Below are 16,458 nucleotides of genomic sequence, written 5' to 3'. Positions count from 1 at the left end.
ATGTAGTACAAGGAAAAAACTAAAATAGATTAGATCTGAAGTGTTATTTGCACTAACTTCAGATCGTATGTTTTGAATAACCACATACTCCGCTGTAATCAAACACAGCATTCAATAAATGTTTTATGAGCAACGTAAATGTTTGAAAAATCAGGGCTGCGGTTTCCATGCGAGGCGCTTCAACTTTATTGCAGTAAGTGATGAAAATGAGTCTCAGTGTTGATGTATTTTAAGCATTTCATGTTGCCATTTTGGCTAAGTCTCCCCTCTTTAAAAGAGATATTGAGATTCCAACAGGGTGGGATGTGTGGATCTTTTGTTGATTATAAAAACATCAGTTCAGTGTCTCATGTCTTCAGGGCTTTCTGATGCACAATCACCAGCTCAGACTGTACACATGCAGCCGTTTACACTGGGATCAGGACTGAACCACCCACTGTCATCTGTGTGATGCTGAGTCATAAAATGACAAATCCCTCCTCGTAGCTGTGGGATGACAAAGGCTTAGAAGTAATCATTTGTTACAGGTACTTTTTGCTACTATTTTGCCACCAAGCAGTAATTATGGGGGATGGTTTCGTGCTAACACCTGTCTTTGCGGCATCTTTCTGTTCCTGAAACAATGAATTGTTTTACTTTTTTCTCATTCGAGGCAAGTTGGGACAGGAGTCAGAAACTTCGCCACAGGCTCCCTCTCTACTGTTGTGTCACTGTGATATCTGTGTCCTTTTTGCATTCTTTCAAGAGCTTAGGGGCAAAGATTGTGTAGGTACAAGATAAGACTTGTGTACTTAATACTTGTCTTTTTTGCAGATATACAAAGTAAAACACAAGTCTACCCACTCATGGCCTGATTGTATCCTACATTACCTGACGTTTATGTGTCTTTTCCTTTCTTTCCTTTCTCAGGTCCGAGGATTGTCATGGAGGTACCAAAGATGGCATCTTTAGGAGCAACTCTTCTTGCTTTGGCATCAGTGCTCCTACACTCAGCGAGGTGTCAGGGGATTATGGGAAAAGGCAAAGACAGCTTGCCGCTAAGGTTCACACATCATCTCTACAACGCCTCCATCTTTGAGAACTCTGCGCCACGGACGTACGTTGAGACGCCGGTGAAAATGGGCATTAAAGTGACTGATGTGTTCTGGGAAATCAAATATAACGTTGTCTCGGGTGATGACGACAGACTTTTCCAAGCAGAGGAGGTTAAAGTTGGGGATTTCTGCTTCCTCAGGATCAAAACACGCAGCAGTAACTCAGCACAGCTCAACAGGGAGGTCAGAGACTCGTACACTCTCACAGTGGCGGCCACCGAAAACACTTTTGACTTCCAGGCGAAGACGAAGGTGTTTGTCCAGGTGCTTGACACCAACGACCTTAAGCCTCTTTTCTATCCTGCCTCGTACAACCATGCTATCGGGGAGGACAGTCCACTTCAGTCAAGTGTGGTGAGAGTTAGTGCTACAGATGCTGATATCGGCAGCAACGCTCAGTTTTACTACTCTTTCACCAGCAGAGCTCACCCTTTTGTCGTCGACCCTTTCACAGGAACTGTCAGTCTTGTCAGGAAGCTAAATCACACCCGAACAGACAGGTACGACCTCACAGTGTTAGCAGAGGACAGGACAAAGAAGATATCTGGGGTTAAAAAATTCGGTAATGTTGCCAGAGTTACAATAAATGTACAAAAGATGGCAATGAGTTCTCCAGTCATCACTCCGACCCCCAAACCCACAGTGTCTACAGACGGCAAAATAACTATCAATGTCCACGTAGAGGCAGGAGCTAAGCCGGTTGAATCCCTGATTATTGTTGGAGGAGATCCCCACAAGTGTTTTGAGGTAATCCCTTTAGGTGTGCAGGGCACTGACTTCCAAGTGATCTCTACTAAGAGGATTAACTGGTCTCAGAGTCCTTTTGGGCTGAATATGTCTCTTCAAGCCAAAGACAGGAGCTTCCCTAGTTTACTCTCTCCAGCTGCACACATCCACATTCCTGCCTATCATTACACGCCCCTGGCATTTTTAGAGGACACCTACATCGTCCCTCTGAGTGAGTTTTCACCCCCTAAATCTCATGTGGTTAAAGTGTCAGTCACCCCAGTAGCTTATAATGTCACATTCAGTATCAAGAATAATCCGGACAGTACTAAATTTAAAATAAATCCCAAAACAGGAATCATCATAACAACAGAGACATTCGACTATGAGAGAAAGGATCGATATGAGTTCGATGTTGTGGCCAATCACGGCGAGGCTGAGACTCACATAGTGGTTGAGATTATCGATGAAAATGACAACAGCCCACAGTTCGCACACACCTCCTATCAGGCCACGCTGGATGAAAACTCCCCTGTTGGAAGCAGTGTTGTGAAAGTAGTTGCCATAGACAAAGATAAAGGTAAAAACGGCTTTGTGACTTACACTATGGCGAGTCTAGGCCCCTTACCTTTCATCATAGACCCGTTCACAGGCGTCATCTCCACCTCCGAACATTTAGACTACGAGCTGATGAAAAGGCGGTACCATCTGAGGGTTTGGGCGTCAGATAGCGGAAAACCCTTCAGTCAGGTCAGCGAATGCCCCGTGACCATAACCCTGAACAACATGAACGACAACATGCCTTTGTTTGAGAGAGTTGGATGTAACACAACTGTACCGCAAGATTTACCCGTTGGACACATAATTGCCGAGCTGTCAGCCATTGATGTAGATGAACTACAGCAGCTGAGGTACGTCATCGAGTCAGGGAATGAACTCCAAGTTTTTTCTATCGACCCGGTGTCAGGATCAATCACCCTGAAACAACCGATCCCCCTGCGAGCATCTTCGTTCGATTTGAGAGTTGTAGCCACGGATGGAAAGCATTCCTCCGAAGCTTCACTCGTCAGGGTGACTGTAACGAACAGAGGCGATGAAGTAACGCTCGTTTGCCAGGAAACTGGCATTTTCAAACAGCTGACTGATAAACTGATTGAGTCCATCAAACCCATTTTAACCAGTCAACAGGAAGACATTTTTTCTGATGTTCACATCACCAACCGACACTCTCCAAAGTTTGACTCAAGCATCCCGGGTTCAATCGATCTCATTGAGGACCACCCACTGAATTCCACCATTATTCAGTTCATGGCAACAGACACTGACACTGGGTTCAACAGTAAGCTGGTGTACGCCATATCTAGCGGGAATGAAGATGGGTGTTTCTCTATTGATGTATTCTCGGGTGATCTTCAGTTAGTTTGCCCATTAGACAGAGAGAGTAAGGAGTTCTACATTTTGAACGTCACTGTTTATGATCTGGGAATACCGCAAACATCTGCGTGGAAGTTCATTGCCGTGAACGTCATGGATGTCAACGACAATCCTCCGGTTTTTGATCAGCCGAGATATGTGATACGTGTGCCTGAAAACACAGAGCAAGACTCCATTATCTTTACAGCTCAAGCCATTGATCCTGACGTAGATACGAGCGGGAATGTCGAATACTCCTTGCTGACGTCCACTGACATGTTCAGGATTGACGAATTGACCGGCGAGGTGACGGTAACGGGTGCGTTGGATCGAGAAACTTCACCCAGGCACGACCTCAGGATCGAAGCCAAAGATCAAGCGAAACCTGGACCTCAGTTGTTCTCCATGATTGACCTTGTGGTGGTTTTGCAGGACATTAATGACAACCCACCCAAGTTTGTACCCAAGGTTTACAAGATAAAAGTCCCAGAGGATGTTCCCGTTGGCACCCTCCTCGTCTGGGTTGAGGGTGTTGACTTGGATTTGGGCAGCGGTGGAATCGTGACCTATAATCTCAAGAATACTGAGGGTGGTATCTTCCATCTTGACGCCTCCACAGGGGCTTTGATCCTTGAGAGGGAGCTGGACTTTGAGAGGCGTCCGATTTACAACCTCACGGTTCGAGCTGTTGATCACGGACTCCCTCGATCTCTTTCCTCCTCATGCTTCGTGGAGATTCAGGTTCTGGATGTCAACGAGAACCTGAACAGGCCTGTGTTCTCAGAGTTTGTGTATGAAGCCGGAGTGATGGAGGATGCAGCTGTGGGGACATCCGTGGTGATGCTTACAGCCTCAGATAAAGACCCGGGCAAAGATGGAGTCGTTCGATACCACATCCACGAAGGCTCTGGTCTGGGACTGTTCACCATTGATGAGGAAACAGGTAAAAGACATTGTGATTTTGCCATTTTTGTAGCTGTTGGTTGGATTTGTTAGTGGTAAAGCAAAAATGGGACGATATTTGTTTGTGTTTATCTACAGAATGGCTCTCCATTGAACAAGTTATTAGTTAGAATTAATTCAAAAATATCCTTTTATATTCTAAACCTTGTTTGACTAATTTGCCCTTATTTGCCTGATTTGAATACAAAATATAGCTAAGCAAAACATGAAAACAATTTTGAGATTTGACCGAAAATTCTTTTTTTTGTTTGTTGTCACATTAAAAATGAGAATTATGTGAAAATAATTTATTTTAAAATCTGAGAATTAGAAGAAAAAAGTCAGAATTTTTTGAAAAATTTCAGAATTCAAGGTAAAACATTTTATTTTATTTTTTTATCTGAAAATATAATTCAAATGAGAATTTTCACTTTATCTCAGATTTCTCAGTTTAAAAAAATATATAATTAATAAAGAGCTATTTTAATTTAAATCCGAAAAATAGAATTCAGATTTGTTTCCCAAATCTCAAAAAGAAAACATTTACTTTTAGTAAGATCTACAAATATTTCACATAATGATAATAATAATACATGTTATTTATAAAGCGTTTTTCCTGTGCTCAAAGCGCTTTACAAGGAAGTAAAGAAGAAAAATAACAACACATGTGGCCCTAATGCTCTCGCATACTTCCATGTTGATTGATATTTGAGATTTCAATGACCTTGGAAAGCAGCAGTTGGATAATTTGCCATAAATCCTTAAAGTGCTATAGACATGACGACTCAACTAAATGTATCTACTATGTCTGTGCTATGATTGAATACACAAGTAACATGTACTGATGGACCTTGTGGTGCCATTATTTTTCCAATTGTTGGTCCAGAATGACATTTCATTGTGAATATTATGTATTTTCTTCATCTCAAATTGTGTTTTGTATTGTTAGAGTGAAGGATCCAGCTAGAAAACTTCACCAAGTAACGTTTTTGTAAGGATATTGAGTGACATGACTACGTCTTCAGATTTTTTTTTACAGCCATACATTTCCTCATGTAGTTGTGCAACATGACATTTCCTATGGCGGTTTGTGTATTTTTCCATCAGCGTATCCTTTGCAGAGGATACCCTGCAACCTCTGAACACATCGCTCTGCATTCCTTTGGCCTGCTGCTGCACTTAAACTCAGATAAAATCAGGGCAGATAGAGTTTTCTGTCATATTGAAACACTGGAATATATCTCTTTTCCTATGTTGCCGTTATTTTTAGCTCTGCCTCAGGTCATCTGAACTTAAAACTGCTTTTGATCAAAACTCTGTCTTTGCTTTTAGACCCCTGGCGTTTCATAACTAATCTGTGGCACCAAGCTTCTTCTACACTAAAGACGTTTTAAATTAGTTATGGCAACAGAAATGTGTCGTGCTTCTGAGCCTTTGGGCACCAATCCAAACTTAAACTAGATGATTGAAAATACCTTAAAGGTGGTGACAGTTATAAAACATAAAATTAATGAGGGATTCATTCCTGAGGCACATCAGCCGGTTTCGAACAAGTAAAGGTACCGCAGTATCAGGTCTAAAACCACCAGACTCAGGGACAGTTTTATTCCACAGGCCATAAGTACTAAATAATAAGTAGTGCAAACATTTTACATGCATGTAAATATAATATGAAAGTACAAGAACAGAATATGAAATTAAATAATGTAAATAATGTAAATTGAGACTAAATTAAATACGGAGCCTGTGACCTACGTTTTTCATTGTCATATCTACACTGTAGCTAATGTGCACATAACAATAAAGCTTTGTATCTTGAAATGTCCCAAAAGTGAACGAGTGATTCTGAACCGTTAATCCTAATTCCACTTTTCTCGGGTCTCAGGTGTGATCCGGACCACAGAGACATTGGACCGTGAGATGATGCCTCACTACTGGCTCTCTGTTTACGTCACTGATCTGGGAACAGAGCCTCTTGTCTCTTGGACTCACGTCTACCTGGAGGTCCTGGACGTTAACGACAACGCTCCAGAACTTTCTCAGCCCGTGTATTTCGCGTCTGTCCCGGAGAACGTGAACACGGTCAAGTCCGTCGTCCAGGTGTCGGCCAAAGACGTGGACACTTCCTCTGAGGGGAAGCTTTCCTTCCAGATGCTGGAGTCTCACCGGACGTACTTCGATGTGGATCCCAAAACAGGTAATTAATAGAGGTTCTGTTCTGCTTTTTGGGGTTTCCCCTCTTCTGTAGTGTGTTCTGTCGGTTTGTGTGCATGTCTACAAAGGCTGGGAATACAATACAATACAGTTACACTTTAAAACCTCCAGACCAAAGTGCTGTACAGTCAAATAAACAAACAAACATACACAAATCACACAGCTCAGCTCACACCATCACAAGACATGCTGCCATTGAAGCACAAAGCTTTCCTTGTAAATGTACTTGTTTCCGTCTTAAATAACCCTTCAAACACAACATCTCAGGAAAGCCTCAAGAGAATTTCTTCAAATGTGGCACAAATATCTAAATGAACTTCATAGTCAAAGGTATGGTGTTACACAAACGTATTTTTTATTAATTCATGTGGCAGATAAGACAATTGTACACAAATGTCTAATGAGTGATTAGGGGGGTAATTCTACTTTATGTAGCTTCAATAAAAATGTACTTTTTGTCAAACTACTTCCAGATTGAAGATTTGTATAAACTCTGTTAGCAGCTATACAAAGGATAGGCTTATCATGTCAAAGTATGCACCTCTATCTCCTATGTAAGGTGTCACATGAAGAAACATTTCCTGCAATTGTAGACATAGTTTCTAAGAACAAATTAGGAAAAACCCATGACATGTACACATGAACTAGGCCTTGCTTTGTGACAGTAGGTGTAGATATTTAAACATTCAGCATGGCCCTGAAAGATGTCATAATGTTTTACGGGCTGGCAGATATACAGTCTCTCTGGGATTTGAACTGTAATTGGATCAGCCTGCACAATGCCATCTTTCTATTTTATAAGCAGATTGGACAGAAATATAGGCAACCGGCTCCATGTGAGTGATTTACATTTGGATTCAATCTCCCCGTGTGATTATAAAACATTTGCATGGCCTCTGTGCTTTCACAAATTGCTTCGAACATACCTGAATTGTTCGCCATGTCCCTGAGGCAGATTTACACTTTGATTGAGGTGTGTAACTGCAGCTGTAAAACCCCCACAGCGAGTTATAATCCACTAAGGATGGCTGGAAATGGACTGATATGTCCTAATGCACTGTTGCAAGTCTGAGCAAAGCAAGCCATGCAGAACCTGGGGCGTGTCACAGATGGGACAAAGCTAGAAATGAAACTTCATAATGAGAAACTCTGTCAGAGGTCACTCACAAAGCCACTCATGTGCAGACTAAAGGGATTTTTGGAGAGAAACTTCAAGTGTCATGTTTAGAAGAGGCTTGAACCCCCCCCCCCCCTCAGGTACATGTATGTTCATCTTTGACAGTTGCAACTATTATGTTCAGGCAAATTAGCCTAGCATTAGCTCTACAAGTCCCTGCAAGCCCTGTCCTCTCCACATAATCTCCAGGTAGCTCCGGTGTTTGTCCACACCCTAAAGGCCAGTATGCCCAAGGATTACAGTGTAATGGAGAGATGTCTCACAGCCGGAGAGTGGCACTTTAAATCAAGCTGTTTTTGTGCTGAAGCAGGTCTATTTGAGATTCACGAGGAATGCATTCAAGCTCAGGATGACAAATGTGTTTCGTTGAAGAGGGCGATTGTGTTCTGTTCAGACTGAGGAATATCCTAATGTCAAGAGTTGTTTTTACTGAGGTAATTGATATGTTGAAGACACAGATTCTGCTTTATTGTTCATTCTCCAATTGGATCTCCTTCCAAAAGATAGTGGGTCTTTTTGAGATGATAATGGCCTTAACCCTAACCGTAACCCTAACACACCGTACATAGTAGTTTAAAATAACACAACACCGGTGTGACCCATACCCTAACAAACAACACATTACAACAGAGAATCAGTGAAAGCAGGACAAAGAAACTGAAAAAATATGATTAAAATAAGATTGTATTATCATTAGCTCTAAAAGAAGTGCTGTAATTACACAGAAAATATATTATAAAGCCAAAGGTATGTAGACAACCCCAAACACGCTCTTGTGTAGATTTAGGTTGTTGGCTGTTGTTCATGGTTTGGGCTTGGCCCCTTTGTGGTAAATGAAGATACATTCTTAACTTATCAGCATATAAAGACAGTTTAGACAAACAAGTTACAACTTTTTGGAAACAGTTTGTATTTGTCCTTTTTCCTGTAATCACATGACATAAAACCAACCCATTATAACATGTCTGGGATGAACTGAAACAACTCTGTCGCACCTACGAATGACTCAATAACAATTGTCCCCTGATACCGATACCAACCCAAAACCAGCTTTTAAAATTGAGATTGTTAATAATATAATAGAGTTGTGCAGTAATGAGTCCTAAAACACGGAAATAAGTACCACCTTTCGTTCCCTTGGCTCGCTGTCAATGGTTTTCTAAATGTGTTTTTGGTTGTTAGCCTGAAATAAGGACTGTGGTTAACACAAGCTGAAGAGATTTTAAAGGTTTGTTCTACGACATAAAATCTGTCACTAAATGCCCCATGGAGGTTACTAACAAGAGTCTAAATGAGACGACTAAACATCATCACGCCCAACATTAGCCGCCTTTAGCTTAGCGGCGGTGACGTGAAGTCATGTGAGCGTGCTGTAGTTCCTTTATAGCCCAACGTTAGCCTCCCTTAGCTTCGCGGAGGTGACGTGAAGTCATGTGACCGTGCTGTAGTTCCTTTATAGCCCAACGTTAGCCGCCTTTAGCTTAGCGGTGGTGACGTGAAGTCATGTGACCATGCTGTAGTTCCTTTATAGGCCAACGTTAGCCGCCTTTAGCTTAGCGGTGGTGACGTGAAGTCATGTGACCGTGCTGTAGTTCCTTTATAGCCCAACGTTAGCCACCTTTAGCTTAGCGGAGGTGACGTGAAGTCATGTGACCGTGCTGTAGTTCCTTTATAGCACAACGTTAGCCGCCTTTAGCTTAGCGGTGGTGACGTGAAGTCATGTGACCGTGCTGTAGTTCCTTTATAGCACAACGTTAGCCGCCTTTAGCTTAGCAGTGGTGATGTGAAGTCATGTGAGCGTGCTGTAGTTCCTTTATAGCCCAACGTTAGCCGCCTTTAGCTTAGCGGAGGTGACGTGAAGTCATGTGACCGTGCTGTAGTTCCTTTATAGCCCAACATTAGCCGCCTTTAGCTTAGCGGTGGTGACGTGAAGTCTTGTGACCGTGCTGTAGTTCCTTTATAGCCCAACATTAGCCACCTTTAGCTTAGCGGTGGTGACGTGAAGTCATGTGACCGTGCTGTAGTTCCTTTATAGCCCAACATTAGCCACCTTTAGCTTAGCGGTGGTGACGTGAAGTCATGTGAGCGTGCTGTAGTTCCTTTATAGCCCAACATTAGCCGCCTTTAGCTTAGCGGTGGTGACGTGAAGTCATGTGACCGTGCTGTAGTTCCTTTATAGCACAACATTAGCCGCCTTTAGCTTAGCGGTGGTGACGTGAAGTCATGTGAGCGTGCTGTAGTTCCTTTATAGCCCAACATTAGCCACCTTTAGCTTAGCGGTGGTGACGTGAAGTCATGTGACCGTGCTGTAGTTCCTTTATAGCACAACATTAGCCGCCTTTAGCTTAGCGGTGGTGACGTGAAGTCATGTGAGCGTGCTGTAGTTCCTTTATAGCCCAACATTAGCCACCTTTAGCTTAGCGGTGGTGACGTGAAGTCATGTGAGCGTGCTGTAGTTCCTTTATAGCCCAACGTTAGCCGCCTTTAGCTTAGCGGTGGTGAAGAGCTAAACTATCGGCAGTTAATGCATTCTCTGATGTCCAATCCATGGGAATGGGTGCAAATCCATGCAGAATTGTAATGTTGAGTAAAGTGGCCAAATGCTTTAGGCATGTAATTAAAATCAGAAGGGAATTCACACTTGAGGTGCAAAATCCATTACAGGAGTTTATTTTGACAACCAAACACAAATAATGTAACTGTCTTTTGAAATAATCCGACATCAAATACAACTTTGATAGCAGCGTTTACTCGTGCTGTAAATTAGAGAGATTGTGTTTCCTTTAATTACATACAATGCTGTTGAGACTTGATCTTCAGAACATGACCCACCTTGTCTTATTTTCACAAATGAAGCCACCTTTGCTAAAGTGCTGTTCGGGGACTGGTGTAGAAACCTCTCGTGCCCAAACAGGATGAAGTGACTCACGGATTTCTGCAGGGTTCTGACTAAGCTTTCACCCTCCTGAAGCGTTTATACACACATTATCCCGTCTGATTCACCCTTAAAGAATTAGCCGATAAAGACATTTTTACCAAGGAAGGATGTGAGCTGAGCGACTGAAAAAAACAAAAATCTAATTCGGTCCAATGTGTTTTAATTTGAGCTACGAACAAGTTGTTTTCTGACTTCAAGAACAGGTCTGTGCAGGTGATGAGGGTGCGCCAAATCACCAAAATGATCCAAAATCAACGTATCTCATTGTGTTTTTCTCAAGATAATGGCGAGGCCGGGCAAATTAGGAATGTGGCCAGTTTTTTAGCATTTTGCCAAAACAAATACCTCATATGTTCGCCTTTAAGATCCCAAATATATTACATTATTGTGTGGTATTCTGCTATTTTTTATACGTAATGTTTATAAGCCACAAACAGAGAACTTGAAGTATTAGTTTTACAATATTATGTATTTTTCTGGAATCCAACAATTCACAAAAGACAGACAGAAAATCAAATCAAATATCTTCTTACTCTTTTATTATTTTTTGCCCCGAAACGATTAAAACCACTGCTGCAACACATACTCACTAGAAAACCAAATGTGCTCCCCAACAAATGCATCAATATCGTACTGTTTGTGACCAGCTGTTGGAGTTAACTACTTGAATTACCCTTCATGCTGTAGTTCCTTTATTGCCCAACATTAGTCGCCTTTAACTTAAAGATTAGTCAAAGTCAAAGTCAACTTTATTATCAATCTCAAAATATGTTTGTACACACAGAAATATCGAAATATTGTTTCCCACAGTCCCGAGGTCTGAAAAAACACACATTAAAATACAAGAACACAAAATAACCGTTTACTTCAAGTAAGCAGGATATATATAAAAAAAGTTGATGTGCATTGTGCAAATGAGAGTGCAAACATTTCCAAAGCAGCTTAATAGTGACTGGTGCTGGATTTTTTTTGTGTGTCTGTGTGTGTGGGGGGGGTGATAAAGTCCCGGTTAGGGTTATCAGATAGTAAATGGCAGTTTAGACAAACATGTTGCAACTTTTTGGAAACTGTTTGTGTTTGTCCCTTTCCTGTAAAACGTGAAAACAAAACCAGCTTCATAAAGAAGTCGTTTTTTTGTTCAACCCCTGATAACATGAACTGAAACAATACGAATAACTCAATAACAATAGTCCCCTGATACCGATACCAGTCCAAAACCAGCTTTTAAAACTGAGATTGCTAATAATATATTTGAGTTGTGCAGTAATGAGTCCTAAAACCAGGACATGAGTCAGCATGTTATCACTTCCTGCAGCCTGGTCTAGAAGTCAATGGTTTTCTGAATGTGTTTTTGGTTGTTAGCCTGAAATAAGTACTGTGGTTAACACAAGCTGAAGAGATTTTAAAGGTTTGTTCTTCTTATCTTCTTAACAAAATGTGAAAGTATCATAAACATGTGTTTGCCATAGAGATTATTTTCTGCAATAATGAAAAATCCAATGGAAAAATCCTATTGCTTTTTGTCGAGGGAGAAAAATACACCACTCTATGGAAAGATGGAATAACTAATAGCTGTATCCTTATTTTTGCTTTACTCCTTTATAACTTTGGGATAACTGAACTTTTATTTGGGAATATTTTCAACTCAAACTCAAGTGTCTTTGGCTTCATTTTCACCGGATAAACTTTGTGTCTAGACTCTGACTTTGGAGACATTTGCACAGCCTTTTAAGATTCCATTATTTATCAGACCTTGAGAAAGTGTGTCCCCTCAGAATGGCTGCAAATACCAGATAGCTTTGCTAGTTATTCAGGCAGACGAGGCACTGTGTTTTCCATCCCAGATCAGATCAGATAGTGAGATCTGATCATTAGGAGCACGTTGACGCCCAGTGTATTGACTCCTGCAATTAGTGATTAATTGCTGCTTTTGTCAGTAGCTTGTTTACAAACACTACTTCATTTGCATAGATTTATTATTGGAGAAGTAGTTTTTTTTTCTTAGTTCAAGAAAGCAAATTCCCCGTCTAAACGTTCCCGAGTGAGTTTGGATCGCTCCTTGCAATCTTAAAATGTTTCCTTCACTTATTAAGATTAACTTGTTGCTCAGAAATCCCACATCGTTAAATGTGTTTTTTTAAAGGTTTTGACAGGGCTCAGTGATTAAAATAAAGACTTCCAACAAAACAAAGATGGAAAGTGGGTGTTGTTGTAGATCAGAGTGGTGCAGGAATGAATCTTAACACCTGGATATAACTTAGCATTTTACAACTTTCTGTCCCCTGTTCTGGAGGTCAATGGTTTTCAGAATTTGTTTTTGGTTGTTATCCTGAAATAAGGCCCAACATTAGCCACCTTTAGCTTAACGGTGGTGACGTGAAGTCATGTGACCGTGCTGTAGTTCCTTTATAGCCCAGCATTAGCCGCCTTTAGCTTAGCGGTGGTGGCGGGAAGTCATGTGACCGTGCTGTAGTTCCTTTATAGCCCAGCATTAGCCGCCTTTAGCTTAGCGGTGGTGGCGTGAAGTCATGTGACCGTGCTGTAGTTCCTTTATAGCCCAACATTAGCCGCCTTTAGCTTAGCGGTGGTGACATGAAGTCATGTGACCTTGCTGTAGTTCCTTTATAGCCCAGCATTAGCCGCCTTTAGCTTAGCGGTGGTGGCGTGAAGTCATGTGACCGTGCTGTAGTTCCTTTATAGCCCAACATTAGCCGCCTTTAGCTTAGCGGTGGTGACATGAAGTCAAGTGACCGTGCTGTAGTTCCTTTATAGCCCAACATTAGCCGCCTTTAGCTTAGCGGTGGTGACGTGAAGTCATGTGACCGTTCTGTAGTTCCTTTATAGCCCAACGTTAGCCGCCTTTAGCTTAGCGGTGGTGACGTGAAGTCATGTGACCGTTCTGTAGTTCCTTTATAGCCCAACGTTAGCCGCCTTTAGCTTAGCGGTGGTGATGTGAAGTCATGTGACCGTGCTGTAGTTCCTTTATAGCCCAACATTAGCCGCCTTTAGCTTAGCGGTGGTGACATGAAGTCATGTGACCTTGCTGTAGTTCCTTTATAGCCCAGCATTAGCCGCCTTTAGCTTAGCGGTGGTGGCGTGAAGTCATGTGACCGTGCTGTAGTTCCTTTATAGCCCAACATTAGCCGCCTTTAGCTTAGCGGTGGTGACGTGAAGTCATGTGACCGTGCTGTAGTTCCTTTATAGCCCAACATTAGCCGCCTTTAGCTTAGCGGTGGTGACATGAAGTCAAGTGACCGTGCTGTAGTTCCTTTATAGCCCAACATTAGCCGCCTTTAGCTTAGCGGAGGTGACGTGAAGTCATTATAACGTTAGCTTTTCACTTAAAAAATCATAAAGTGGAGATTATCATGCTGAACTAAACGTGTAGGTATCGTAAACGTTTGTTTGATGCAGAGATTATTTTCTGCCATAATGGAAAATCCAATGGACAAATCCCATTGGCTTTCTGTCATGGGTTGGCCTACAAAAATCTGTCACTACTGCACCTCTCTATAGCCAAGTGGTGGTCGATTTAGAGGGAAAGGAAACAGACACACCAGGTCTGGACATGTCACACAGCTCTGTTTACCTCCACATGTTTTTTTGACAGCCGCCCTGAGTGAAAACAGGCGTCCCGGCTTTAGCGCTGATTCCTCTGCTCTGATGACAAAAGCACACTTTCTAATGAGCCCCACCTGTCCTAATGATCACAGCAGGGTCTGTTTGCTCTGTCGTAAAAAGGCTGAACGACCCTTTCACTGCAGGGAAAAGCTCCCAACCCCCCCCCCCCGACCCATAAACACATCAGTCTTTTCTACCCAAATATCACAAGTGAAGATAGACATATACACATAGATACTCAACAAAAACTACGAGCAACAACTAGGTTGAACTTTATGTCTTAGAATAACAATTTTATCTTTAAATGTCATGCATTTCCTCTCCTTGTAACACATAGTTGAACACCTAACTGTAAAGAATATTAAATGTGTTAGAATACATTTGATGAACTCATAGGTGTAAAGTAACTAAGTACATTTACTTAAGTACTGTACTTAAGTACAATTTTGAGGTACTTGTACTTTTACATCGCTCTTTTCTAGGCAAGGCAGGTTTATTTATATAGCACCTTTCAACACAAGGCAATTCAAAGTGCTTTACAAAAATCAAAGACGTTAAGAAAATGGCATTTAAAAACAGTCATTAAAGAGCAAAGATAATAAACTAAACATTGAAAAAAATTCAGTACCGTGTAAGATGTGAATAGTTCAATTAAAAGCAGCGGCAAGAAGAAAAGTCTTCAACCTGGAATTAAAAGTCAGAGTTGCAGCGGACCTGCAGATGTCTACACTCTGGTACTTCTACTTTTACTCAAGTACAAGATCTGAGTACTACTTTTACTCAAGTACAAGCTCTGAGTACTTCTCCTTTTACTCAAGTACAAGCTCTGAGTACTTCTCCTTTTACTCAAGTACAAGCTCTGAGTACTTCTCGTTTTACTCAAGTACAAGATCTGAGTACTTCTACTTTTACTCAAGTACAAGATCTGAGTACTTCTACTTTTACTCAAGTACAAGATCTGAGTACTTCTACTTTTACTCAAGTACAAGATCTGAGTACTTCTACTTTTACTCAAGAACAAGATCTGAGTACTTCTACTTTTACTCAAGTACACGATCTGAGTACTTCTACTTTTACTCAAGTACAAGATCTGAGTACTTCTACTTTTACTCAAGTACAAGATCTGAGTACTTCTACTTTTACTCAAGTACACAATCTGAGTACTTCTACTTTTACTCAAGAACAAGATCTGAGTACTTCTACTTTTACTCAAGTACAAGATCTGAGTACTTCTACTTTTACTCAAGTACAAGATCTGAGTACTTCTACTTTTACTCAAGTACAAGATCTGAGTACTTCTACTTTTACTCAAGAACAAGATCTGAATACTTCTACTTTTACTCAAGTACAAGATCTGAGTACTTCTACTTTTACTCAAGTACAAGATCTGAGTACTTCTACTTTTACTCAAGAACAAGATCTGAATACTTCTACTTTTACTCAAGTACAATATCTGAGTACTTCTACTTTTACTCAAGTACAAGATCTGAGTACTTCTACTTTTACTCAAGTACAAGATCTGAGTACTTCTACTTTTACTCAAGTACAAGATCTGAGTACTTCTACTTTTACTCAAGAACAAGATCTGAGTACTTCTACTTTTACTCAAGTACACGATCTGAGTACTTCTACTTTTACTCAAGTACAAGATCTGAGTACTTCTACTTTTACTCAAGTACAAGATCTGAGTACTTCTACTTTTACTCAAGGACACAATCTGAGTACTTCTACTTTTACTCAAGAACAAGATCTGAGTACTTCTACTTTTACTCAAGTACAAGATCTGAGTACTTCTACTTTTACTCAAGTACAAGATCTGAGTACTTCTACTTTTACTCAAGTACAAGATCTGAGTACTTCTACTTTTACTCAAGAACAAGATCTGAATACTTCTACTTTTACTCAAGTACAAGATCTGAGTACTTCTACTTTTACTCAAGTACAAGATCTGAGTACTTCTACTTTTACTCAAGAACAAGATCTGAATACTTCTACTTTTACTCAAGTACAATATCTGAGTACTTCTACTTTTACTCAAGTACAAGATCTGAGTACTTCTACTTTTACTCAAGTACAAGATCTGAGTACTTCTACTTTTACTCAAGTACAAGATCTGAGTACTTCTACTTTTACTCAAGAACAAGATCTGAATACTTCTACTTTTACTCAAGTACAATATCTGAGTACTTCTACTTTTACTCAAGTACAAGATCTGAGTACTTCTACTTTTACTCAAGTAAGTTTACTTAAGATCCACATTTCTCTGTGTGTAATGTTATTTAGTTTGCAAAAGACACATTTCCATTTAACATAAATTGAATGAGTAATGAAGT

At 40.8% G+C, this 16,458-nt stretch overlaps 1 protein-coding gene across 1 annotated transcript in view; it reads left to right on the top strand.

The window, feature by feature from the left end:
• The window catches only part of fat2 (FAT atypical cadherin 2), a 123,845-nt gene that overhangs the window by 16,745 nt on the left and 90,642 nt on the right, over positions 1 to 16,458 (top strand). The window contains exons 2-3 of the mRNA XM_034200484.1: positions 910 to 4,176; positions 6,061 to 6,372. Of these exons, the coding sequence (XP_034056375.1) occupies positions 924 to 4,176; positions 6,061 to 6,372 (3,565 nt within the window). The 5' untranslated portion in view covers positions 910 to 923. The remainder of the gene's footprint in view (positions 1 to 909; positions 4,177 to 6,060; positions 6,373 to 16,458) is intronic.

Source organism: Gymnodraco acuticeps, unplaced genomic scaffold, assembly GCF_902827175.1.
Source record: "Gymnodraco acuticeps unplaced genomic scaffold, fGymAcu1.1, whole genome shotgun sequence".
NCBI lineage: Eukaryota > Metazoa > Chordata > Actinopteri > Perciformes > Bathydraconidae > Gymnodraco > Gymnodraco acuticeps.
The sequence above is the reverse complement of the archived record's forward strand: the minus strand, read 5'-3'. Positions and strand labels throughout refer to the sequence as shown.